This window comes from Anas acuta, chromosome 15 (assembly GCF_963932015.1).
Source record: "Anas acuta chromosome 15, bAnaAcu1.1, whole genome shotgun sequence".
Classification (NCBI taxonomy): Eukaryota; Metazoa; Chordata; class Aves; order Anseriformes; family Anatidae; genus Anas; species Anas acuta.
This window is the reverse complement of record NC_088993.1, coordinates 2,827,163-2,852,857: the sequence shown is the minus strand read 5'-3', so window position 1 is coordinate 2,852,857 and position 25,695 is coordinate 2,827,163. Positions and strand designations below refer to the sequence as shown.

The window sequence follows — 25,695 nt, the reverse complement described above, 5'->3', positions numbered from 1 at the left end:
ATCTAATCAGCCCGTATTAATTGTTTTTTATAACTTGTAAACAACCACTCATAAAAAGCAAAAATTTAAGAAGTTACTTGCTATGTTTAGGCAAACAGGATTTGAAAATCACATAAGGAAAAAAAATCAAATGTAACTAGTGCAGATACATGTTCTTAAAATACTTTCTGTATATATTTGTCAATAGTAAGTATTCGAATGCTATTGTCATGAACATTCTTTGTGACAAACCCAAGGTGATACTATAGCAGGCTAAAAGTCAACCTAGTGGTTGTCACTATAGCTATCTCCTTCCAAAATGAGATAAATAGGAGTTCAGAATAGTGTGATGATTAAACAAAATCAGGTCCTTTGCATTTAGTTCTTATTTGGTTTCCTCTTGTACCATCTGGATGACTAAATCCTTTCCTGTATCTCTCAAATAATATTAAATCAATTATTTAAAATTTATTTATAATGACTACATTCCAGATGCAATTGGATAAAAACACCAGTTTTATTTCTTCTGAAGTTCTAATATTTTACTACAGACTGACATCTAACATACAGCCTGCCTTTGTTTTTTCCTTCTGTATGTGCATATAAGCACAACTGAAGAACACATCTCAAAAAGCTTAAGTGTTTCTTCAAGCTAAAACAAACCACAATCCTTTACAAACCTTTATTTTCATGTTTAGCCCTCACAAACTTTGAAAACTTGATCTCAAGATCAAGGAGTCAAGCATTTTGATCCATTAGAAAAAAGCAGCATCTTTAACACCTGAGAAGTTCCCTCAGGAAATGAACACACAAGAATGACAGGAACATGTAGAGGCAATGGCTAAAAGCAACAGACTGGGATACAAGGAAAATTTTAGATTTTTATGTCGTAAAAGAATGCTACAGACAAGCTTGAAGACAGTGCTTAGAGTCAAAGACAGTGACTTAAAGAAGGGAAGAAAGCACTGTGCATGACATTTGAAGGTATGGTAAGATATATTAGCTAAATCATTAGCTAAATTAAGGAGAGTAGATCGGGGAGAAATGTATTGCACCTATACTTGAGATTTTAGCATTGTTATGTAAATGTTCTGCAACATGCTCACAACCTGTAGGGAATTTTTCCAAGAGAACCAGCAAAGAATTTTAAAACTGACTGGCTGAAGCACCACTGACTGACTGGCTGGGGGCACTGATGACAGGCACAGGAAACAACATGAAGTGGTCTGAGACCAAATCTGGACTCCCCACTGTCCTTTGTTAGAGTAAACTGGACTTAGGTGCGCATTACCCGTCACAAAGATTTATTCCCTTTATTCCTGCTTTCTTCCCTACCACAGAAGCCACCTGGCTGCTAACAAAGGGAAGTTTCGTTTCAAGTACCAAGGAACCCTCCAACTGCTGTTTGGAAACAGAGCAAAGAAGGAAAGATGTCTGCATTCATCCTCTCCCACGCTTCATCAGAGGGTTTGACTTCCCATAAATATACGCTTGCACTTGATGTTGTTCGTGCTTTCCCAGATCTATTCCTAACAACATTTTCTCTGTTAACAAACCTCTGAATAACAGCAATAAAAATAATTATTTCTCATAAGTATAAAGGATTAACAGAAATAATGGAATTGGTGATAATTAGCTGTTTTTAAAGGAACAAATTTGTTCAAAGTGAAACATGAATTTCTACAACATATTTATTTTATTTTATTTATTTATTTTTTTCCCCAGACCAGATAGGTAGTGATTCTTCTTTATCTGTAGTGACAGCAAGTGAGTACCAAAAACTGCCTAAAACAACCACTATTGGTTCTTTTGGTTTGGGGGACTCTGAAAATCTGAAGAATAAGCAGAGAATTAGGCATCCAGTACCATCTCCATTAAGGTATCTGCAGTTACCAGCTAGTAAATTAAGCTCTCTCATATGGTTGCTATCCAGATATTAACAATCCCTAACAGCTGGTATTTATCTTACAGCCTGGGGAAGAAGTGCAGGGGAATGCCTGAGAAGACTAGTTCAATTGAAACAAAACTGTATCACAAAAAGCGTTTCGTCACAGAACAAGTTTTCTTTGTGGTACATACTGATTTACTGGCTGCAAGACATTCTAGAAAGGAAATACTCAATTGGATTAGATGTAGCTATTATAAAAACACGTTTTTCTTTCAAGAAATATGAGGTTGTCCAAAAAAATAAAATGCACAAACATTACGAATGCTGAGCAAAAACCAGGCATTATAACAAATGATAAGCTGAATGGGTAAGTTACACCTCTTGTAAAAAAAAAAAAAAAAAAAAGAAACAGGTGCATGACATAAAACAAGTCAAGTACTTATTTCTTGTGCATGGCACTGGTAAAACCTCAGTTACAGTCTACTGAAGCTCAACATGCCATTTTGTTGCAACTCTGAAGAGTAAGCAGCACACTGTAAAAGAGAAAAAACAATCCCAACTGGGGCTCTTACAGGCCACTGTCTTATTATTATTTGTATCACAGTGAAGAATAGGTATAGGAGAAATAGGTACTGGAGAAGAGAAAGCTTAATGGAACAACCTAGCACACACAAAAACGAAGTCAGAATTCTTCACTTTCACTAAGAGATACAACAAGTGCAAATGGCAAGAACACAAAAAACTTAGGTAAAACTACAAGAACAAAATACAACAGAACACTAAGAACGGCAAAATAAACTTCAAAAATAGTTGAGAGTGAAGTGTTTATTATTATTATTTGTAAAGAACAATAGTAACTAGTAACAGTAGAAGGATAAAGTAGGATCAATAGGACACTCCAATAAACTAAATGGTACCAAGTAGTATGATCTTCTAACTAGCTACGCTTCAAGAAAGTAATTTATGTTTTTTACCCCATTAAGGCTACTGCACTATTTTGAAATTACACATTATCTTGTGCATTTCATCCTGTTTCAGTGAAATATTTATTAAACGCATAGTCAAAAATTTTACTCCTTCCAGCAAAGAAGTACCATCTGCAGTAAATAAGAAAACATATGAATGAAGCAAATATAAAATTATGGGCTGAGAAGTCATAAGTAAGTTTTCTAGTTTAACTATTTAAAGAAAGGAAAATCACTTTCCTCCCATCTGTAAGAAGTAGAATCAGTCTTCGTTTTCCCTTCAGCAATTCAAAGCAACGTTCGCACATAAGAAAGTCTAGGAAACACCCCTTCACTCAGGTTTTTCTACCAGGTATTCTGACTACATTCACAAAAAAAACAAGAGCCTACGCTCAAACTAGAAAAGGAAACTTGGTGTTGAAGTGCAGGAAGCAAGACGTGCATCAGCATGTCACCACTTCCGTAATAGGATAAAGGAGGCAAAAGGAATAGAGATGCATTCTGAAGCATTTAAATATAAATGTTCTGGATATTTCAATTAGCAATGTCATTTTTTCCACATACTAATTACCTTTCGTAGTTGATTTGTGAAAAATAAAGTCTGTAACAAACTGTTCATGTAACAAGTTGCTCCCTGGTTCTTCAAGCCAACATATCCCGTGTGCTTCTTTGAATCCCACCTGGAAAACAGCAGTTAAAAAAAAAAAAAAAAAGAATTTTATTAACTGTAAAGAGCACTTCTACTAAGGTAGCACTGCTGGTAGGTATCAGCTACTCTTCACTATTACTTAAGGTTCAAAAAAACAGACTACATACGCTTTCCTACTGCCTGCCAGTATATCTTTGAAATTAAATGTTTTGATGCTAGATTTTCTTTGTCAAGATGCTCTATATGGTAGAAAAAATATTTATTATGAAAGTGTACTGAAATCCAAAGCTATCCTTTTAAAAGCAAGTCTGCATTCAAGTAGAATGAATTTGTTTAGAAGTGACGTGAAGCAGAATGACTCAGACAAAGCAGTTTTAAAACTGTAAACCAAGGGAAGATAGATAGAAGAGTCACCTGACTGTATCTGAAATTCTTATCAGTTGTATCAGAAATATAGAGGCTACATTAGCAGACACATTAAATCACAAATTAATTTGTACAGAAGTAAAAGTTCTACAACACTGTAATATAAATTGAAGTTTAACCTTCACAAAAATGTGTATGACCGACGAAAAATACTGCTTGTGAGAAATAATCAAGTAAACGTGACAAAGTAAATGTCTAATAAGCTACAACTATTAATAACAAAGTACTTGAAAACCTCAATGATGTAAAAATATTAAAATTAAGAATTATTTTTGAACAAAGATACTTACGCCACTCCATGTGGAGCATCTGCTTGAACGTAGACTTCGAAAGTAACTTTGTCCTCTTCTATAAAGCCTTTTTCAGGATCAGTAACTTCCTGTAAAACCAGAACGACACAGGAATATGAGAACTACAGAACTTCTCTATATTACAAGATGACTGTTGTGAAGCATCCAGTTAGACATTGCTTAATTTCCAAGCCTAACCTACCAGTAATAATAAACCGAAGGGAAAAAAGAAGAACATTGGCAAAGCTGTTTTTCAGCTTAATACACTTAGTTCTTTTTTAATGTCTCAATACAGGAAACTTGTTCCTGGCTTTTAAGGTTTTACAGTACTATTTCAATTTCCTGTAGATAATAAGAATCGGTAATCAGAAGTTGGGCTTCTACTTGAAGAACATTATTCCAGCCAGATGAAAGATTAGAGGGCCAGCCTTTGAAAAGGCTTAAAAAGCTGTCTCAACTTAAGATAAGCCTTAGCAGTATTATTAGTGCATTAAAGTATCTATATACATATACAAATAACACATGGAAACAGAAGAAAGTCTGCATTGCTTCAGAATGATGATGCCACTTCCCCCTCCCCCCCGATAGGCATTCAGATACACAGAAAATAACAGTGAAGGAATGTTTATGTCATACTGAAAGTAAAATCGATCTCTAATAACTAAGTACAGAAATTCATACGAAACTGAAAATAAATCTTCAGCAATGATTAAAAAACAGCTTAAAAAAATCTATAGGTATCTCAGGATCCAGGAGTGCAAGTTCAATATTGTATCTATAAGGTAATAGATTAATGTACGTCCAAATACTTACACTCCAGGCCATGAAGTTGGAAAAGCCCCAGTCATTTTCCTTATGAAAGAACAAGTGACTAATACGACGGCTGAATGATTTTTCATCATCTTTGTAGTTTATTATCTTGAGAACTGCTTGCGCGTGACAAGACCATGACCTATAAACACAGAAGAAACATTTGAAACTCATTCAAAACCAGCTTTTTATAGTCATTAAAACATTTTGTTAGTTGGTTGGGTTTTTTTGGTACCTTACCTTCACATTTTTATTTTTTCTTATTAGATGTTAAGATTTGGTTAATTATTTTCAAGGGCATGAATCCCTGGGGCCTTCTGAGGGTGCATTATGAACCTGAAGCTGCAACAGAGGTTCTCTTAAGGCAACAACATTACTAATAAAGTACCGCTGGGCAAGCACAGGTAACAGTAGTTTAAGAAGCTAACTGATCTCAAGATAAGCTATTTCTAACCTACTTCAGCACAGATGGGTAAGCCAACTGAAGGTGGTCTTGGTGTCTCCAGAGTGTGGTAACTCAGCCTCTAAGGAAAAGAGGAGATTCTTCTGCGTTCCCTCCCACCAGATAAATTCCCCTATCCTCTTAATCTGTCTTCAGTAGCATTTCATTGTGACCAGTCCTGTTTAAATTCATCTCGCTTATGCAAAACGATCAGACTGAACAGTTCAAACAACGCCTTGTCACTGTCTCATACAGTGGCATGAGTGCTCCATCAGCTGTGCCTTGTTTGATATACCTTTAAAGATCACATTATTCTTTCCCTGTGATTAAACGTGTGTGAGATGAGCATTCACCTTTTAGGTTACAAAAACAATGTGAAAAACTGCTGTTATGCACTGAGCTGCAAACTGTGCAAGATTTCATGCAAGAATAAAGTTATCTTACTGGAAAAGATACCTTTGAGACATCTGCTCTCTAGCTGGATAAGGTGCAGTAAATGCCTAGAAATTTGTATTTACCTTCCTAATTTCCTGCATTATTTGCCAAAGGGGTAAAAGATAGCCAATTTTGTTTGGCATAAAGGAATCTGAGAACATGTCCATGTCCTCATATTGGCCAATGAGCAATGAACTCTGTTTAGGAGATACCTCAATGCACTGTTCTGCCTCAGCTGCTAAGAATTACCTGCTCATGCTATTTACAGGCAGGATTTATAGCTCAGCAAGGCTACTGAAACTCCAGAAGCTCTTCAATTTGAAGTAAACTCAGGACTTCTCACATGCTAAGACAACTGTCAAAGACTTCCCTCCAGCAATCAAACAGATATATATATAAATTCTACCACAAACTTGCCTAAAGACTTATAAGCCACTTTTTTTTTTTTTTTTTGATTTTTGAAGGCGGGGGCGGGACAGGACACGACTCAAAATCTGACAAGCATTCTTTCCTCTCAAAGAAAGATTGGTAGATATTTCTTTTTCCACAGATGTCTTCATTTCTTGCAATACAGATTAAGTAGTATCAAATGAAGACTTGTAAAATAATTAAAAGTGTCTTACGTGGAGTCGGATTCAGCATTGCACTGTAGGAAGAATCCTACACTTTTTTGGTGTGGTCTGTCCGGGTAGAGTCGTGGCATAACCATGATCTTCCATGGCAAATTCCGTACAAAGCAGGGAGGACTGAGAACTGACTCGCTCAATCTGTTGAAGCGTTCGACTGTAAACTGAAATGTTGCTTCTGATCGCCAACTTGTATCTGTAAAGTACACAAATACATGCAGAGAGCATTTGAAAGATCTGATGGTTTGCCCTTCAAAATAATTTTCAAAAATCCTGCAACATGGGTGTGTATTCTGTAGTGAGATTCTGAAAGCAACCAAAAGTCCAAAATCCAGTGTCATTTAACTCTTTAGCAACTGAAGTTTCAATTTTCTTATTTTGAAAAACACACTGCAACAGCATTCAGGAAAACAACACTGAAAGACACGTTCCTTCTGTACTGTTTTTTCTTACATCATTTTATTACTAGAATTTGCTACCACTTGAGTTTCTTCTAAAGCTGTAGGTACAGTAAGACAGAAATATTGAATGCGTTACAACAAAAATCACATCCCACTACCTCCCCTTGTTCTGCAGTGTCTTCACAGATCAGTTCAAGTCAGTTGTTGGCATGAACCAAGACATTTGAAGGATTTTCACAATCTGTTCTACTGGCCTGTCGATACCAAGTCACCACTTAGCTGGTTTCTGCTTGCAAGAGTATTTTTTCTAAAACAGATCAACCTCATACTTTTTTTGAATTTCCTATCAGATAAATGAAGAATTTTTTCAAGACTAGGGTCCTGTTGCTCTTTGTTGTACGCTAGTTTTAGAGATTTTTAGCGGTCTAAAAGTTAAATCAGACAGTTTTTAATGTTGCTTATTTTGACACACAAACTGATTTTGCCTTCTTCCCACATCCCTGCTTCTTCATATACCACAATCTGTTCCACTTCTGTTGTACAAAGCTGTAACAGGGTGCTGGAGACTGCGACAGCTTCAGGAAGGCACAAGACTGGGCTCTTTTTTGTTGTGACATGCCTCATATTGCATATAGGGAGAAAAAACTTGCAACTTCTCTCAACATTTTCACAAGGCAAGGAACACGTACAGTGCGTGCACGTGACACTCCCCTCCTTTTACTTTCATGGCTCCAACTTAACATCTGCAGAACATGGCAAGATTTGCTTCTGGGTGTGGGGAAAGTACGAGCAGCACAGGGGGTGGCACACGGCATGTGGGGTCCCAACGTTATTCCCACGTCACCCACAGGGGTGCAGAACTGGAGCAGATGTGCCACATGCAGTGACACCCGAAGCCAAAAGCACTGAGGTACAAGGAACCAGAAACTGGACCATGAAATTAGTGACAAGGTGCACAGTATACAGCAAAGGTTGCATTTTGGTACTTGCAAAGCAGTCTTTCACTTGGAATGCTTTGTGTAACACCAAAGATTGTGTTGAATGGTGCTTTTTTTTTTTTTTTAAAGCAGGCAAGTCCTGGTTGCTACCTTGTTTAAAAAACTAAACTCTTTTGTTTACAACATGCAACAGTAAAGATTATACACTTCACAAAGAAAATTACAAATTTTGTCCCTAACTGTGCAGAAGCTTTGACAGGTTTCATTCTTCGCCCTTGCAAAATGGTTTTCTTTCCAAGCAGTTATTCTACTGCTGAGTTTGATCTTGGCAACAACAGTTGGTCTTATTATCCCTAAGCTTTCCTAATTAGATCTCAAAAGTAGCAGCACTACAACAGAAACCAGCCAACCGATCTGCTTCCTCTCCCCTCCACACCTGTAATAGTCTTGGTAATACTCAGTGCTCTCAGCTTCCTCAACAACAGAAGAGTTCAAAGGATTGCCTTCTCCTCCTTTTCCCTACATGCAAGTATAGCTGACCAGTAGTTTATCACCTACTTTGCACCTGTTTCCTACCCATTTTACTCACTGCTTGTTGAGAGAATTCAGGCAGCTGCTGTTCTACGAGCAGAACAGCTCCACGCTTACAAGCTTCTTCACAGACACAAAGAAAATCCTTCAAAGAGTTAAAAATTTAAGAATCAGTCTTGCATCATGTTTCTCAGAACAGCTCGAGAACGCCTCCCTGTTCACTACCAAGATCAGTCCTTCTGGACTTGGTTTAGGCGTCCGAAAAACGAGCAGACCAAGTTTGCTTTCTGCCTCCCTTAATGCAGCTTTCAGAGCACTTCAGTACAAGGATGCAGCAGTGCTGCCACGTTATCTGCTAAAAAAAAAAAAAGGCAGCCCACGCAGCATCTGCAGATGCTTCAGAGCAAGTTTGCCTGTATTTCTTGATTTCTTTTCAGGAAAGCCTGTGTGTGAGACCTCACCAGGGAAGGGCACTCTTCTCGGTAGAATATTTGAACAATCACTAGAAACCACTCCACAGAAATTCAACCTTGCAGCAAAGGTCAACCCTAAAATAGAAGTTTCTTTATGAATACAAACAATCCCTAAAAACAACCTTATTTTCCTTCTAGAAAGTTTGCATTTTTAACAAGTGCAATTGATTAAAAACAAGAATTGTATTTAAAAGAAATTTTTAAATGCTAAGTCTGATTAATATACTGAGCACATAAGCAAAACCTTTATTCAACACCACAAACATATCCAACAACTTCTAATAAAAGGCTGCAACTGGCAGCAGGATAATTTCTTAGTGACTGGCAAGTAAGGCTTTCATAAATTATTGAAATACAAATATGACACATGAACTTAAACACAAGACAAAAAGAACAGACCCAGCTAACAATGCCTGCTGAAATTCCATGCAATGGATTGTGCTTGGTAGGTGGAAAAGGTTTGGTCACCAGTGAGATGAATGTCACGCTTAACATTGTGATACAACAAAGATCCTTCAAATCAGAGATCCAAATACAGAACATGATGCGTTTCAAGACTTTGTACATGTTTAAGTATTTTTACCTTTGAGAAAAGCAGATTTTTCTCTTAGTAGATGTTGCTACCTTTAAAGTACACTGGGCTCATTAAAATATTTTGAACGTGAATTATTAATGGAGAAATTGACTGGATATTCTCTGAATATTTCAATAGTGATCCAAATACAGCATGCAATACTAGCATATGGCTAAGACTTATGCTTCTGAAACCCTCCTAGCCTCTGTAATTCTTCACCAAAATGAGACTCAGTGGGTAATTTCAATACTGTGAGTTTATTTTGCTAGGGACCTTCTGCTTGAACCTCAGCTTCAGAGGGAATTTATTCTATTTACTGGTTGGAATGCTGATGCACTTCCAAAACAAATTTGATCAGAGCCCCCTTTTTATTATTTGCAAATGTATACATATATTTGCAAAACTGCTATTCCACCTCACAAGGCTTGGTTCATGGAGTCCTTGTCTGTACAAAGCATGGCACACTCCTTCAGCTGGTTCTTTTTAATTGCCAAGACATCATACAGGGCAACACCAGGTTACAGTCAAACCCCTTGTAAGAATAAAGCTCTGTCTGAAAGTCCAGTTGGCGGTCCACTGCTGCCCCCATCACATGTTACAATGCCAACAGTGAGCTACCTAGCAAAAGGGATGAAAGCTGCACATTTCCCACTTCATCAGTATATTTTTTTTTTGTGGTCTAAGCATGAGGAAAAAATCACCTTAAAAGTTTCCTGAACTCAGAAATTCACTAGAAAGTTGGTCTCTATGATCCAGTAAGCAGCATCAACATTTTATCCTGCTTTTCACTGTTGCAGAAACCATTTAACTCACTTGTGAATATTCTTACTGAGCAGTGTCTGAATTCTCTTCAACCATTGCTTTTCAGCTCAGATTGGTCTCACTGCTACGAAAAACAGCAGTGGCAAACAGCATGTTTAAAGAGGCCAGTGTCTCCTCCCTGCATTTTTCCTATCTTGTGAATCTCCCACGCTGTCCATTATGCATATATACCATGCTGCAAACCAGGATAGCCTAGGAACAAACAGCAAGGCAGCAATTGCACTGATGTGTAAGTAATGCAACAACAAGCAACTAATCTGGTTTACAAGGCTTGGAAAGGGCATCATTCACTTATGTGATGCAAGTCTTCAGGAATGTTTTTGCAATTATGTTTTGCAATAACCCTACTTTCTATCTGTGTCAATGTAGAAGTATCATAGCACCAAGACGTATCCAGACACTCCTTAATCAAACATGATAGTCAAGAACTACCAGAGTAGTGCTAAATCATCACATTTTACCCCTGAAAGGTGTCCCACAGCAGAATGGACCAAAGCTCTTGACCAAACTTGAAGTCCACCAAGGCATTAGTACTGCCACAAACACAGAAGCTTTCACAAGCCTTTTGCTGAATGCTTTCAGATACTTCTTTTCCTACAGCAGCACACTGATTGTCTGAGATAACTCAAATATTTGGTAGATGACAAACTGTGTTACTGTAGCTTTTTGATTAAAAAGTCAACGTCGTTCTGAATGAAGAGAGGTGCATAGCTGATTACTTGCCATCTTTGATGCAGCCTGGGCTTCAGTAGCTGCTTCAGCAGCTTAACTTCCTTTTGCTTAATTTGTGCAAGTATATGCGGTCAAACATCTGGAAAATTTTTTGTAATAACTGACCAATAATATTAGCTACTGGCTACACTGGTTCACTGCTATCAGGTTTTCTAGCTATAAACCCTTTTACCAAGAGCATGAAATTTAGAGCCATCCTTGCCAGTCAATCCACTTGATCTCCTCTTGCTACCCAAGTACCAAGACCCAAAAAAAGATGCATAACATCTTTTAACAGCAGGTAACTTGGTTTTGATCAAGACAAAAAAAAATCTCTTTTAGTCTTGGTTAATTACTCTTGAATTCCTGATTTGAGAAATCAAAGGCCCCTTGAATGACAATCAACAAAAACAACAACAAAAACATAAGCTAAACAGACATCATGTTTACTTTTTTGCAATAATCTGATCTTAGGAAGCTTTACCTTTGCCAGTGTTACAGAGGCAAGTCAACCATGAGATGTTTCTGTCTTGAATTTAAACCATATTCTGTTCATGGAACACTACCGTTTTCTATCAGCATTCCATCTGCTATTAGGTTCCTTGAATACATGACAGCTAGCACTTTTTTTGCCCTTTACACTCAATTTGTGTTTTGTTTTTTTTTTCCTCAAACAAAAAACACAAAACACTATCCACAAATATTTCAGCATGTCTTTGAGTACGTAAGACTTCCTAACTCGCACAAAACAGCATGAGACAGAAAATCAGAGAGGAACAGGTCCCATTCAGATTTTGTCTCCTTTCCCCCAGTTTAATTTTTAGTTCTTCGAAACAGGAGCAGTTTCTCCTCCTAATATCTTATGATAAGAAATAGTATTACATACTTTCTTCACTAGATATAACAGATTTAAGTGAATTAAAAATGTGTTATCTTTCTTTAAGTAAGGCTATACGTATCTACTTAGAGTAGAAAAAAAGTTTACACCTTAATTTTTATTTAGCAAGCCAAACAAAAATCAAAAACCTAACTGCTTTCCCCTTTCATTAACAGGGCAGTAGTACAGACTCGTTCCCTTGCAAATCACAAATGAAAGTACATGAGAGTTTGGGGGAAGAAGTGTTGCTCAGACGAATAGTTAGCAGTGACTGATCATAACTGATCACAGCTGCCACCTGACAACAGCGTAGGACAGATAAGGACTCTAAACGTCCTGAAGGGATTGCATAACTGACAAAATTACAATTCAGCAAAGCACCAGCTGCAGTGTGTTTAAAGGAATATATCACAAAATATAACAACAAACAGTATCACTTCCTGCAATTTTTAAATGAATAAAGAAAAACAAGTAACAAACCCTCAGATGCCTAATCCTACTGTATAGCTAGGTCATAAGAACACCTAAACAGAAAAAAAGCAGTAACTACTGAGGCTTTGATTTTCTAGTGAGCTGTAGTTTAGAGGACACACAAGACATGGAGCATTTTGTTCTTAAGCTCCTAAAAATAAAGAAGTGAGCAAGCTGCATGTTTTCATCAAATATTTACATACCATCTTCCATGTCTTCTTCAGTGTTGTTATGTCCATCAGCCATTGCTACATTCCCATTAATGACAGGATTTTGAGTAATTCTTGGAGGATCATCTGCATCTCCAGCTAACACAGAAAAATAAAAATATGTATATTATTCAGCTGTATTAACATTTCTATCTCCAGCAATGTTTACAAGATAGACAAGACACAAAAGGTACGCTTTTTCCTGCAGAGCAGCATCAAACTGAAGCTGTAGTGCAACTATTGCACAGGTATACATCTAACTGTAAAATTCCTCAAAGAGATAGACACTTAAGGATTGAGCAGAAAGTCCATGTTAATACAGAACACAAATATAAAAAACAACTTGATTCTTAAACTTGCAAATGGCCTTACACTCAGTATTTCTTAATCATTTCTTGTAAAAAAAATGAACCTTTAAATGGCTTTTTTTTCCTGCCATTCCACCTTTTCATAGATATACTTCTAACATCAGACATGTACATTAACAATCTACTTCAAGGCTTCTTCAGTGCCACTGCTTTTTAAAGGAAAACTAAACATTTAATCAAAGTTGTGTTTTTAAATCTTACTTGGAAAACTTTGGAAGCAAAATCCTTTCCCCTCTCAGGATCATCTTAGAGGTAAGATTTTCCAGTTTCTAGCCACTATTGCTACTAAGTTTTGCTATGTTAACCATTTTAAACATGTAAATGCCACTAAAACAGGAGGTGTGAAACAACTCTGTGAATCATAGAACAGAGTTTCAGAGATTAATTGCTTCAGCATCTTCTCGATGAACCCAACAACAGAACACCACCGTCCTGCACTGCTCTGCACCAGAAGCTGACTGATCACTTCAGCACAGTTACTGCCATGTGCTTTTCCTCCATATACATTCTTGAACAAACTCTTTCCCATTACGGAGTCAAAACCTGGCCCCCCTTTGCTGCCAGCCCACGGGCACACATGACCCCAGAGGAAGAAGCCCGTGGGCAGCCCCCAGTCAGTGGCCACCCGGTGCCTCCCCGCGCCCTGTCAGCACCTTGGACAGCAGCACCCGCTTGGCCCGGGCACCCACAGCCCCCAGTGCCCAGGGGAGGAGCGGGGCTGGGCGTTTTGGGGGGATTGGGACAGGGGACATGTCACTCGGGCCCCTCCTCCACCCGCTGCTCTCCCTTTGCCTGTTTCGTGCCAGAGGAGTGACTAGAGGAACGCGCACTCGCTGCACGATGCTCACCGACCCTGGACGTCCTGAAAAGCCAGAGCTGAGGCCAGAGCTGCTGCCAGCTCAGTGAGAAGCAAGGTAGCATTGGGCTGCCTCAATCCTCCCATCACGTTGGGTGTTGCTGCCTCCTTGCAGTTCACAGTACAGAAGGAAAGAGACGCAAACGACAGGCGTTCCTACCCTGGTGTTACTGCAGCAGCAGCTCTGCGAGGAAACCCACAGAACAAACAGCCTCTGCCTTGGGCATCAGCAGAAACCCACCTGAGGTTTGTTCCTGGACCAGACACAAATGACCATAAACTGTGACACTGACCCCTGACTATCAGAGGCCTGGTGGGTTACAGCACATCTCACCGAGGCGTGAGTGCTATTTAAATGCTGCAGACGCACAGCATGCAGTGCCCACACTAAAGCGTGTGCCTTCCTCACCTCTCCTGAGAAGGATGATAGCAGGATCAGTTATGAAGCAAAGTCTGGGTTGCACTAGACAGAGGTTTGCAGAAGATTAAAGAAGCCCATGCTGGTAGGCATCAATACCAGCAATGCTACAGCACAGAAAGTTCAAATAAAAAGAACCCAACTGCAACAGAATCAGGGAGGGAAAGGTTTAAACTGCTGTAATTCAAGAAGAGGGTGACAAAAAGGAGAGTAAAAAGTACAGATCGCTAAGTTTATTTCCACAGCTTGCTGCCTTTTTTTTTTTTTTTTGTTTAACAGCACGGAACAAGCCTAAGAAGGAAGCCATCCATCCTCTGGGTCACTTCTCCTCCCTGGGAGCACCCAGCCTGCTCGCAGCAATACTGCTGCTCACACACCGAACTGGAACAATCAAAGCCCAGGATCAAAGCTGCCATCAAGCTAACTTCATATCCAGAAACAAATTGAAGCAAACCGTTGAGGAATAGCTGGTTCTTCACCAACAAACTGTTTTTCTCGCAGAGAATTTAAATGTTGAAATCATGTTTTATTGGGAAATATCCGTCCTTAGCTAACTCTAGAGCTGTCTGTGAGATACCGCTCTACGATCCGCACGACCAAGAGCAGCGTGCAGGGAGAAAACACAAGCTATCACAGCAAAAACAATCAACTGAAAAGATACAACAGATGCAGCTTCTGAGAGATACTACTCAGTGATAAGATAAACTGAATCACAATGCATGCTGCTGCTGCTTCTCCTGACAGATATTGACACACATTTTGTAACACAGCCTTCAGATAGGGAAGACAGATAATAGTAACAAATGTTTTCAGCTGCTGTGAATAAAGGAAGTTTATGATTTCTAATAAAACTCAACAATTACTGTAAATGCTTTGCACAAAGCAAACACAGACCTTGGTTAAGAGATTTGCTAGCAAGCAGTACGACAACATTTGTTTTTGAACCAAGCAGTGAAAACTGAGTATTGATGTCTTTCTCTGTTGTCCTTAAGAGGAAAGAAATGCCAAATTACACCAAGATTTAATTAAAAAAAAAAAAAAAAAACACCAACAAAACCCAAAACTTTTCTTAGCCTCAAGCCAAAGAGTTCTTAGCATTATACAAGGCCGGATGAAGAAAAAACACCTGTCCACACAGGTCAGGAAGGCCTTCCTCCCAAACACACTGCTGTCTTCAGCACAGCTTAAACCACATTGGGTCAACACCACCCAAGTCATGTCACCCATCAGTTCCTAGACCAGAACAAACAGCTGTAATTGTATCCTTGAAATAAAGGCACAAAACAATCAACCAAAATTTAACATAAACCACATAAATGAAGAAGGTAGTACAACCAAGCATAAAATGGCCTTATGAATAAAGAGTGTCTTCAACTCCTGAAATACAGTACTACAAAATACTAAATTACTGTAGCCTCCAATACTTTAGACAATGTCAGTAAAGAACACTTGTTTTCTATCTCCTAAAATGCAACACTTACAACTGTTTAGATATTGTATTATTAGAAAAAGAAATGTAGGACATGACAAACAGTGATGACAAGTTAAACATTGAGGGTTGTACACAGTTTTCAATCTATTCATGCTACTGCACTACTAAGAAACAAAACAGCTCCAGGTGTTCAAAGAGGGTTTCAGCAGTTTGGAGGTTCTGTTAGCATCTGAAAAGACACACTTCAGATACTAGCAAGTTTGAGCAAAACAGCTTTTGCTTATTTTCTGAAAGATCACGGATGCTGAAGTGAATCAAGTCTAAGAAACTGGCGTATGCAACCAGAAAGACAGTGGGACATGACAGTACAGTTTAGGAAAGTGATGAGAAGCAAGTCACCTTACACAGATAAGTTACTGGATCATACACAAATTACTGTGCATCAAATTACTGTGTACTCATCATTCATTAACGAAGTCTATCACTAAAGAGTTCAGATGAAAGCCTGAAAGCAAAGTGGTTATTCGAAAGTCAGAATTCTCTGGAGCTACAATTATGCCCAAGGATGCCAGCTCTTATGAAAAGGATTTTTTAAAATCTCCTCATTATGGACAGTGACCTCAACATCAACATCGGTAAATACAATGTTAAGTAATCAGAATGAAAATAGCAAAATGATTGAAAAAGCCTGGACTCAAGAAAGCTCTTCAGATGGATTCAGCTGGTTTAGTAGGATGAACTCAGTGTCACTGTAAGATGTATTGCTCTATTGTTTTACTGCTCACAATGATTCAAATCTACAGGGAAAGAAAACTCAAAAAATGTTGTATTTTTTTCCTGTTTATGAGAAAGCAAAAAAAGATTTTGTCAAGATAATGTGGCCTCTGAAACAATATGAGGCCTGTTATATTCGTACTGAAAAACATGGAGAATTTCATGCATCTCCAAGATACAGGATAGGTAGCTCAGCAGCAAACGTGCTTCCAGTCACAGGTAAGCAAAAGCCACAGACTGACCCCGCTACGGCAGCAGTTAAGCTGGTAGCAGTATTCTGCCATAGTTTAAGGCTGACAGCAGCGAGCTACTAACCTCACAGGTTTCAGTCATGACTCGTGTGATACCAAGTACTCACATTTTGAAAGATTACAGTGCTTCTCATTAGCTTTTGGATCTGGCAGCCAGAGAGAAGAAACTGAAGCAGTCTCCGTAGCAGGTTATGAAAAAATTCTGTTTCCTTTTGAGGTTAAACAGACCACGGTTTTGGAATAGCAGTGACACTAAAAACTTATGGTTTATCATGTATGGTTGCCTCATGATGGCAACCACCAGCATTGACTTCCCCGTGTCTCTATGGTTCATACAGACCTCAGTGCAGAACCTCCACGACTACTCCAGAAAGGACAAGCAAGAAGCTCTGGCTTTTACAAGGCAAAAGGAAGTCCTACGGCTGCTTGCTACTGGCAGCAGCCTCAGGAGCTGCCCTGCACTGCTTCAGATGCAGGATTCTGCCTTTATGGGGAGAACGGTGAAAAGACCAGCCTTTCTCCCCCACTGCTGAGTGTTCCAGAACCTCAGCCTTTGTTACTTCATGGAAGGCTTTAAAATGCCTTTTAATACCTTTTTAAAAACATAGACTATGTAAATCTCACTTAAAAATTAGTGAAATCAGTCTTGCAGCAGTCAGATTACACCAGCATCAGAGGGTATCAACCACGTGCTGAACATAAAAGCCTAGGCCAACTTTCCATCTCAGTGCCAGAATTCATTGGACCACTTGAAGTTGGAAAAGGACTTTCTGAGGCAGCTTTGCTGAACTGCTGGTCCACAGTGCTTATCACAAGTCCTTTTCAATTCAGGGAAATATGGTATCTTCACAGGATTTTTTAAAGTAGCTATATTAAAATGCATTAGGGAGTACATGATTTAAAATACCACTATCATATTGATAATACCACACAGCTGAAAAACAAAAACAAGCAAAAGCCTCACCATTGCTAGAAATCATCCTGAAACAGAGCTCAGTGACTTTAAGTGCTATTTTAAATAATCATGTCTTCTGCCACCACACCGACCTCTACTAGACACTGATGAGACCCATTCCAATAACCTTAAAGAATATTACTTCTTGAAAGCAAACAAGAAACTTTCAACAATGTGGAGAAGATGAAAGAATAAATATCCACCTTCCATGGGAAATGATTGTGCAGACAGGTTACTTCACAGCCCTCTGCAGCAAAGATTCCCCAAACCATAAGTGGTGTGCAGGAAGTCTACTGAGTCAGTGGAACTGGGTTTTATACAATTACACTAGAAGTTTACAAAAAAGTCTGTGGGTTTCCAGTGACCTGCTCCCCAGGAGCCTGGAAAGCCCTGCTGTGAAGGCAGCGTACCAGGCACCACTCCCAGGAGGCAGGGGGTTAAACACACAGCAGACACAACCAAACAAGTTGCATGATCTCAAGAAACTTAACTTAAAACACCCAATCTTTGAACAACTAGAACTGTTCAAAGAAAAGATTTATAAAATATTCCCCGGATGGAAGAAAGCAACCAGCTTGCTCTGGAACAATTCAGTCTTTCAGAAGTGAGAGAAAATATTTGGCCTCTAATCCCTACCTGCAGTTAGCACACAAGCACTACTTCTTACCTGCACAAAGGGACTCAGGAGAAAGCAAATTAAGCAAAAAGCGTGCTACAACTCCATTTTTTAAGGCACTCTGAGGTTGCTGTAATGAAAACGTGAAAATGCAACAACCAATTTTGGTACTTTGACTGCCTTTCAAAAGGCATCCAAAAAATAAAGCAGGTGTCACCCCAAACATTTTCAAAAGATGGAATAAAGAGATGGAACTCAAGTCGGCCAGGTAAAGGAGGAAGGAAAAAAAGTAGCTATATCAGTAAGATCCTGAAGACTGATGTGAAGGTATAGATTGTTGGTGCTACAGATGTTTCCATGACTTGTAAAAAAAAAAAAAAATCATGCAATTACAACAAAGAGTTTTCATATTAGCAATATGGTGGGCAATTTGTGCCCCCCCATTTTCTTTTAATTTTTATATTTTTCCTTCCCTTTTTCATTACTTGATTCATTGTCAAACGGTACTGTGTGCAAGCCCTTAAACTAGAAAGCTGTAAAGGACACTAAGTAAAACCTAAGGAGAAGCATCAGAAGGCGAGAGGCGAGCTCGCACGTGAAGAAACAAAGGTGTTGTGGTCACAGGAGGAGAAATGACCCGTAGTGAGGGAAGGAGCCACAGTTTAATGGTCCTTGGTGCTTTCAAAATTTGCCTTAGCAAATTTAGTAGAAAGAAAATAGAAAAGACATTTATTCACTAAAGAGAGAACAAGTAGCCAATGTTAGTTCTTTAAAAAAAATAGAGTTATACAGAAGTCTCTTGCCCTGTAGCTGTCATCTGAAACAAATAATTATTGCACTATTGACTGAATTGCAAATCCCCCACAGTCAGAGACGATGCTACACAAGACAGTAAATGAAGAAAACATTACTGGGATGGGAAAACTTCCTGGAAGCAGACTCATCCCTGCCATGCCTACAGAACATTTAACAATGACTAGACAGACAGTAATGCTGTAGCCACCGCTTATTACACTGATCAATCATTATATTGCTGTTGTCTTGTATTCCTATCATTATGTCTGCCTGTTAAAGAGAACATTTTGACAAAATACAGGATGGCAAGAGTGTTTTTATGGCATGTCAGTGTACCTAATGAATCCAAAAAGGTATGATCTTAGTAAGTTACAGGATTGTTACATCCTCAGATAAACCAGAATTACTCCCCTAAGAAACTTCTGAACACCAAACGTGCATGAGAGACACATACCATGGTAAATAATATCTGAAACGTCATCTTACTAAGAAAGCTATCATTACTTGAAAGTAAAAGGGAGGTACAATGGAACTTCACAAATAGAAAAGTAGCTGAGAACAAACAGCCTACACAGAAGCGATTCCCTAAATTAGGCAGATAAATGAGTTGCTGCAGCAAATTGCTTATCTTTAGAGATAACATTTTGTTTTGTAAAATGCTTATCAGTATGCTGAAGCCTTAAAAAGGTGACTAATTTCTTATAGACATATATAAATTATTTAAGGTATTATCAATACAATTATTCAGTGGATCAAAAGCTGCCATTTAAGAAGTCACCACACCTCCCCAAATTTACTAAACCAAGCAGTGACTAAATTACTGCCAGCTTTCAGCAGTTTAACTCATCGCTTTATGAATAATTCAGTGTCAAATGAAAGACTGCATGAACCAGAGTTCAGCTTGGACACTAGCAACACACCTATAATTATCCAACATATTTACAACTTTATACTTCTGCTGGAGCAGTTTCTACAGATTGCTTTCTCAACGTATTTTAAGAAAATTTTCACACACTTTTAAAGCTCAAAGTGTTTAATAACTTGGGGTACGCAACAATACCAGCGTGAGTTTTTTCTTCAATACAGTGATATTTCTCTGAAAGATGCCAACCTCTCACTAACCTGTTTTTACCCCTTCCACAGTGCCACAAGCTCCTCAGCAGTCATCTGGGCAAGACAAAGTCTGCTGAGAATCACTCCATAGTTTGTTTTATTAGTCTGCTGAGCTTTGCTAGCTTAGGTTACACGTGTAGAAAACTACTGGACCTGGAAGAAAAAGGAAAGAAGACTGCTTCTGGCTCCTATGTAGTACTCAAAACAGTAAACGGAACAGTTGACAAGACAAATAATTTTCTTTCACGACACGGAAAGGCTGAAACATCAGAAGTATCGTGACCTATTACTGCAACAACCACTGGACTTTCACTGCCTTCTCTTCACGCATCTAGAGGAGCACGGCTAGAGAAGCAACCATCCTAACTCGTTAAGTCTTGTCTCTGCACATTCCAGAGATGATATAGCATGATTACATTTTTGCTGAAGACAAGGCACTTGATCCCAACCTACCGAACACACCCTAAACAATGTGTTTTTCCAGTATCACACCCCTCTTCATGTTTTACTGCTCTACTGACTAATTAATTGACTTATCTCTTGCAACAACAAACACTAATCTCTTCAGCAATCATCACTAGAAGGGCTGAAAACCTACTTAAAGAAAAGTGAACTTCTAACATAGGGAAAATGATGCATTCTCAACTGAAGCCAGGGCACTCCAAGCATCAGGAGCACTTCTGTTTACCTGTGACGCTACACTCAGCATGCCGCAGTGCTGTGATCACATTCTTTGTGCTTTAAAGGGATACAAATTAATAATTAAATAAGCTTATTTGGGTAGTACTATGAACGCATTATGGGGCTCGTGATTATGCTCCCTTTAGCCTGATAAACTTCTCTTTCAAGTTTAGAAAAGCATACGGCTCCACCACCTGAGCCAGCCTAATTTTGACCCGTCAGTCAGCTACATACATACCCAGCACTCACCTCTGTATCATCTTGGCTGAGTACACTTCTCAGATTCTAAAGTTCTGGGGTATTAAAGCAAAATACCGTGGCTGAATTCTTGCTACATACTTAGAGCAACAAAAAACCTTTGCACTTGTAACAATAATAAAGAATATTACCTTACCCTTTCTTAAAATGAGGGTTAGTATGATTATATACAGTACTTGTACAACAAGCTCTGGAAGGTAGGATGATTTTGTGTAGTTACTTTTGTAACCTAGTTAAAACATCATTAGCCATCACTTTAATTTCTGAAATACTCATTGAGGACGCATTTGTGCTTACAGGAATCACTAATTGTGCTGCTCACTGCTAAACACTGTCTGGGCATACACTGAGCTTTCCTGACACCAGTGGCAGCAGGGAGAGGTAGCATGGGCACGGGAAGTCTAATTTTGTCATAATACTGACATGATTTTCTGAAACTGAAAACATAGTTCATCTGCCCATGTTAGAGTTTAAATGCAAACCCAATTTTCCAGCAGAGAGCATTAGTGGATAATACAGATTTTGCACTGCAGTGACGCTATCACACGGGACGGGGGGATGATACGACGTGGACCACTTTTAGCCTCATACCTTGTCTGTAAGTAGGACTAACAGTAATTTCTTGCCCAGGGTCTGTTTAGAAAAAACACCACCACCACACCATTGACAGATCACTCCAAGCTAGACGAAGTGCAGTCTATGCACATCGGAGACTTCACACCTGAGATCCAACACCATCGGCACTTCTTCCCATGACTCGGAAGTGCTTTTAGTGGTCTTCCTTTACCATCACAGGTTTGCTAGCACTGATTCTGTTCCATCTCTTCTTTATGCACTGCAACATGCAGAAAAATGGGGCAGGACACAGGGCAGGACCACAGAAATCTGATGTGCTTGTTACAGGCTCTCAGTAGTTCTGAGAGCAGCCTAGTAAAAAGGCAAGGCAAACAAACCAGACTCAGGAGAACAACCTTAAATGCTGTTATGTGATTGTGAGAAAGAAAGAAAGTGGAGTTAATGGTATTTCTTTCTCATTGGAGAACACAAGCAACTCTAAATCCAGGCTTTTGTGCTGAGCTGTGAAGGAGTCTAAATCAAATGTGCTCACAAGAAATGACTCCTCTTAGCCTAATTATGCAACTACTAAACCTGTTTTAAAGGTAACTATTACAGCATAGCAGCTATAACCACAAGCCAAGTCACCTACAGACTTGGTCTGGCAGTCCTATGGCAAGTCTCTGATGATGTATAAACACTGCTTGGTACCCAGAGCATGGGGACCTAGGACACTTAAGCATCATGCACGTACTGCTCAGTTTGGAAGCACAGGTAGGAGATCTTGGGACCTGCTATCCACAGTATCTGACTGCATTGTTCTTGAAGTGGTACTTGTATAAAAAACAACTGCCACGGGCTCTAATTAAGCGTGCTGAATGCTACAATGATCTGAACTATTACACGGAAGCAAAGAGATACGCTTTGTTTTATAAGGGAGAACTGTACATGCTGCTGTGTGTGCTGGTTTGTCTTGTACACTTAGCTTTTATTTTGTAGTTAAAACGAATTCAGAATGAGGGCAGAGAAAACAGAGTAGACATATTCATTCCCCGTACAGAAAAGGTGACTAAATGAGAGTAAGGAACATGCCAGACAGAACCTGGGGCAGGGAGACAAAGGATGCCCATGAAAACGATTACTTTCCACTTGCAAAGTAAGGGGCATTACATGAAATTCCATGAAATTTAAATTACAATAGGCAAGCAAATAAAATAATTTTTCAAGAATCACATGAAATATACAGAGGATGCTGTGGAGCTCAAGCCACCTTACTAGCACTTTTTGGCTCAGAAGCAGCGGTATGGGTTCAAAACAGGAGGTCCACAAAGTAGAGTGCTACCAGCGGCATGGGGGGGCCTGGTGGGGACAAGGAGCAGTAGTGGGGAGGGACACTGCTGGGGGTGTCCTGCCAGGCCCCATGTCCTACAGCTCAGGGACATCCTGGCCTGTGGATGGTGCCTCTGCTTTTGAAAATTCCCTGTGAGGGTGTCCCCCACTTTTCAAATCAGCACACATCGCTGGAGTTTACAAGATCCCAGCAAAGAGTACCACTGTTTAGCTGTCATACAAAATAACCCTTTCTTTTTGTTTTCAACCTACCCTCTGATGTTGCATTTGACATCCTCCAGTTCTTAAACTGCTGCTTCTTCTCCTTCTGCTACTTGTGCCTTCCAGGCTTTTATCATATCTTTCCTCAGTTATCCATGAAGGTAGTGCCAGACAGCTGCTTCCTAGTCTATATAGTCGTTACTGCTACAACAGCCATTTAATACTTTTGATCATTTTTTTTTCCTTGCTGCACTTTTTTTTTAAAAAAAAAAACTTCTCCTGGACCTTTTCAAAATGAAGAAAAAAAGCAAAAAAGCAAGGCTGTTAAACTAGGCTGCACTCAGTATTCAAGATGCAGAACCACAGTGAACTTATACAAAGCATATATTATTCCCATTCACTTCCAAAAGCGAAGAAATGAATGGAAGATGACTCCATCAAAAGCTGTTAAAACACAAGGAGGCAGCCTAGGGAGCTTCAGAAAACCCTCAGGGCGCAGGCAGTGGAGAAGTGAGTGCTCCATGTCTTAACATTCACCATAGGCATCTGCTGCTGACAACCCTCAAGACACAAGGCACCAGGTTACACACAATGTTTGCTTAATACAGGATGCCTAATCTTACTGAGATATGTGGGGTTTCCATAAGAAGCTTTTGACCCAAAAAATCTGTAAACAGCCTAAACAGGAACAGTGTAGGAAAAAAAATCCAAGGTTCCTAACTCAGAAGACAGTTTTAGACTGTCTATAATCCTTAGTGTGAATACAACTTTGGTGTTCAGACTAACAGAGCACCTGGGTTGTTTCCCTTCCACTTCCAGAAAAGCAATCCCAGCTGCTGGGGCGCACCCATGTGGAAGGGGGCTTTGAGGCTCAGGCTGAGCCCTGGCTCCCCACCCAGCCCTGTACCCAGCGTGGGGGCTTCCCCTCCCATGACTCCCTCCAATTCCCTGTGAAGGTTTCCTCCTCGATTCCCTCTGACTATTTCCTCCTCGCTCGACCTGTGGCCACGGGGCGCTGAGCTGGGCCTGCGGGCGTCCGGCCCCTACAGATGCAGCCAGTGCTGGGGTCGTGGTTACACATGGGGGTTAACGACAACAAAAGCCCTGAATGATTTCAGTCCTTTACGGGAACTGACATACATGCACACATCCATGCCTGCCAAAGGAGGAGCTCGTAAGGTTTCCTCAGACAGGCGAGGAGCGCTGCCACCAAAAGCATTTCCTCATGGAATTCAGTTCGCAGCATGTTTAGGTTTAATAACACAAGTTGTGAGCAAACATATTCGTAAGCGATCATTTTAAGAGATTCCTACTACAAAAATCTATGCTTCGGGTTAATCTCACCATTTGTTTTCACTGTAATTAACAAAAAGTAATTATGCTGTCATCTAAAACTAACAACCGCAGAGTGAGCAAAACAAGAAACGTTCCCTTTTCAGAAGGGATGCTTTACGATGGGCTAGAACAAAACAGTTTCTCGTCCAAAATGCAGATTACAGAATTTCTATATTCCACCAGTTCCCCAAATTCTGGAAAGATATCGTTCCCACGAGTTTTTGAGGTTGTTATTTAATAAGCTAAGTTTCCAGATCTCCCTTGTTAGCACTTCTCCACGTTTGATAAAAACTTCAGCGGGACAACAACAAGCAGAGAAGGACAGACCTGGCTCTGTTCAGCCTGAAGAAAAGAAGACTGAGGGGGAATCTTATTAACGTTTATAAATCCCATAAGTGTGGGAGACAGAGGGATTTGGCTAACCTCCTTTCAGTTGTTTGTGGGGACAGGACAAGGGGCAATGGCCACAAAATGGAGCCCAGGCAGTTCTGCACCAACATGTGAAAGAACTTCTTCATGGTGAGGGTGACAGAGCACTGGGACAGGCTGCCCAGGGAGGTTGTTGGGTCTCCTTCTCTGGAGATATTCAAGGCCCGTCTGGATGCCTACCTGGGCAGCCTGCTCTGGGAACTGCTTTGGCAGGGGGGTTGGACCCAATGACCTCGTGAGGTCCCTTCCAACCCCTACAGTTCTGTGTAGAAAACCCATCCTGCATGTCAGAAGTGGGCCCATTTGGGCAGCAGTTTCCACAAAGATTTTTGGGGTCTGGCCACTCCCAAGAAACCACAGCCATTACACTTCTGGCTAGCATTAATTTAATGAATCATCTGCCGAGTGGCTGCTCTGCCTTTTCAGTCCTTGCAGTACAAATGCTGGCAATCACTGAAATCACTGAAAAAGCCTTAACACGGGACTGAATCCAGAGTCTTCCTCGGTCTTCACAACAGAATCAGTAGGTCCCAGCGCAGTTTAGGCTTTGCTCAGCATTCACTTTTACATAAGATTTAAACTTGATTTTCCCTTTCATTTTGACAGTAACCTATTTTTTTCCACTGCAGCGCTACTGTGGGCAAATAATTACTTGGGCTCCAAGAAAGAGGTGGTTATTGCTGGAAAGTGTCTGAACGTCAGCTTCTCTTTACTGCTTTAAAAATGGAATTTACTACACTGAAAACGTCCAAACATCAGCAGGCACCAACATCAGTATTAAACCACGTTGA

General features: G+C 39.7%; 1 protein-coding gene across 1 annotated transcript in view; it reads right to left on the bottom strand.

The window, feature by feature from the left end:
• The window catches only part of USP7 (ubiquitin specific peptidase 7), a 72,406-nt gene that overhangs the window by 28,355 nt on the left and 18,356 nt on the right, over window positions 1–25,695 (bottom strand). The window contains exons 2-6 of the mRNA XM_068699451.1: window positions 12,512–12,616; window positions 6,508–6,706; window positions 5,011–5,149; window positions 4,198–4,286; window positions 3,404–3,512 (exon numbers count right to left, since the gene is read on the bottom strand). Coding sequence (XP_068555552.1) covers window positions 3,404–3,512; window positions 4,198–4,286; window positions 5,011–5,149; window positions 6,508–6,706; window positions 12,512–12,616 — 641 coding nt within the window. The remainder of the gene's footprint in view (window positions 1–3,403; window positions 3,513–4,197; window positions 4,287–5,010; window positions 5,150–6,507; window positions 6,707–12,511; window positions 12,617–25,695) is intronic.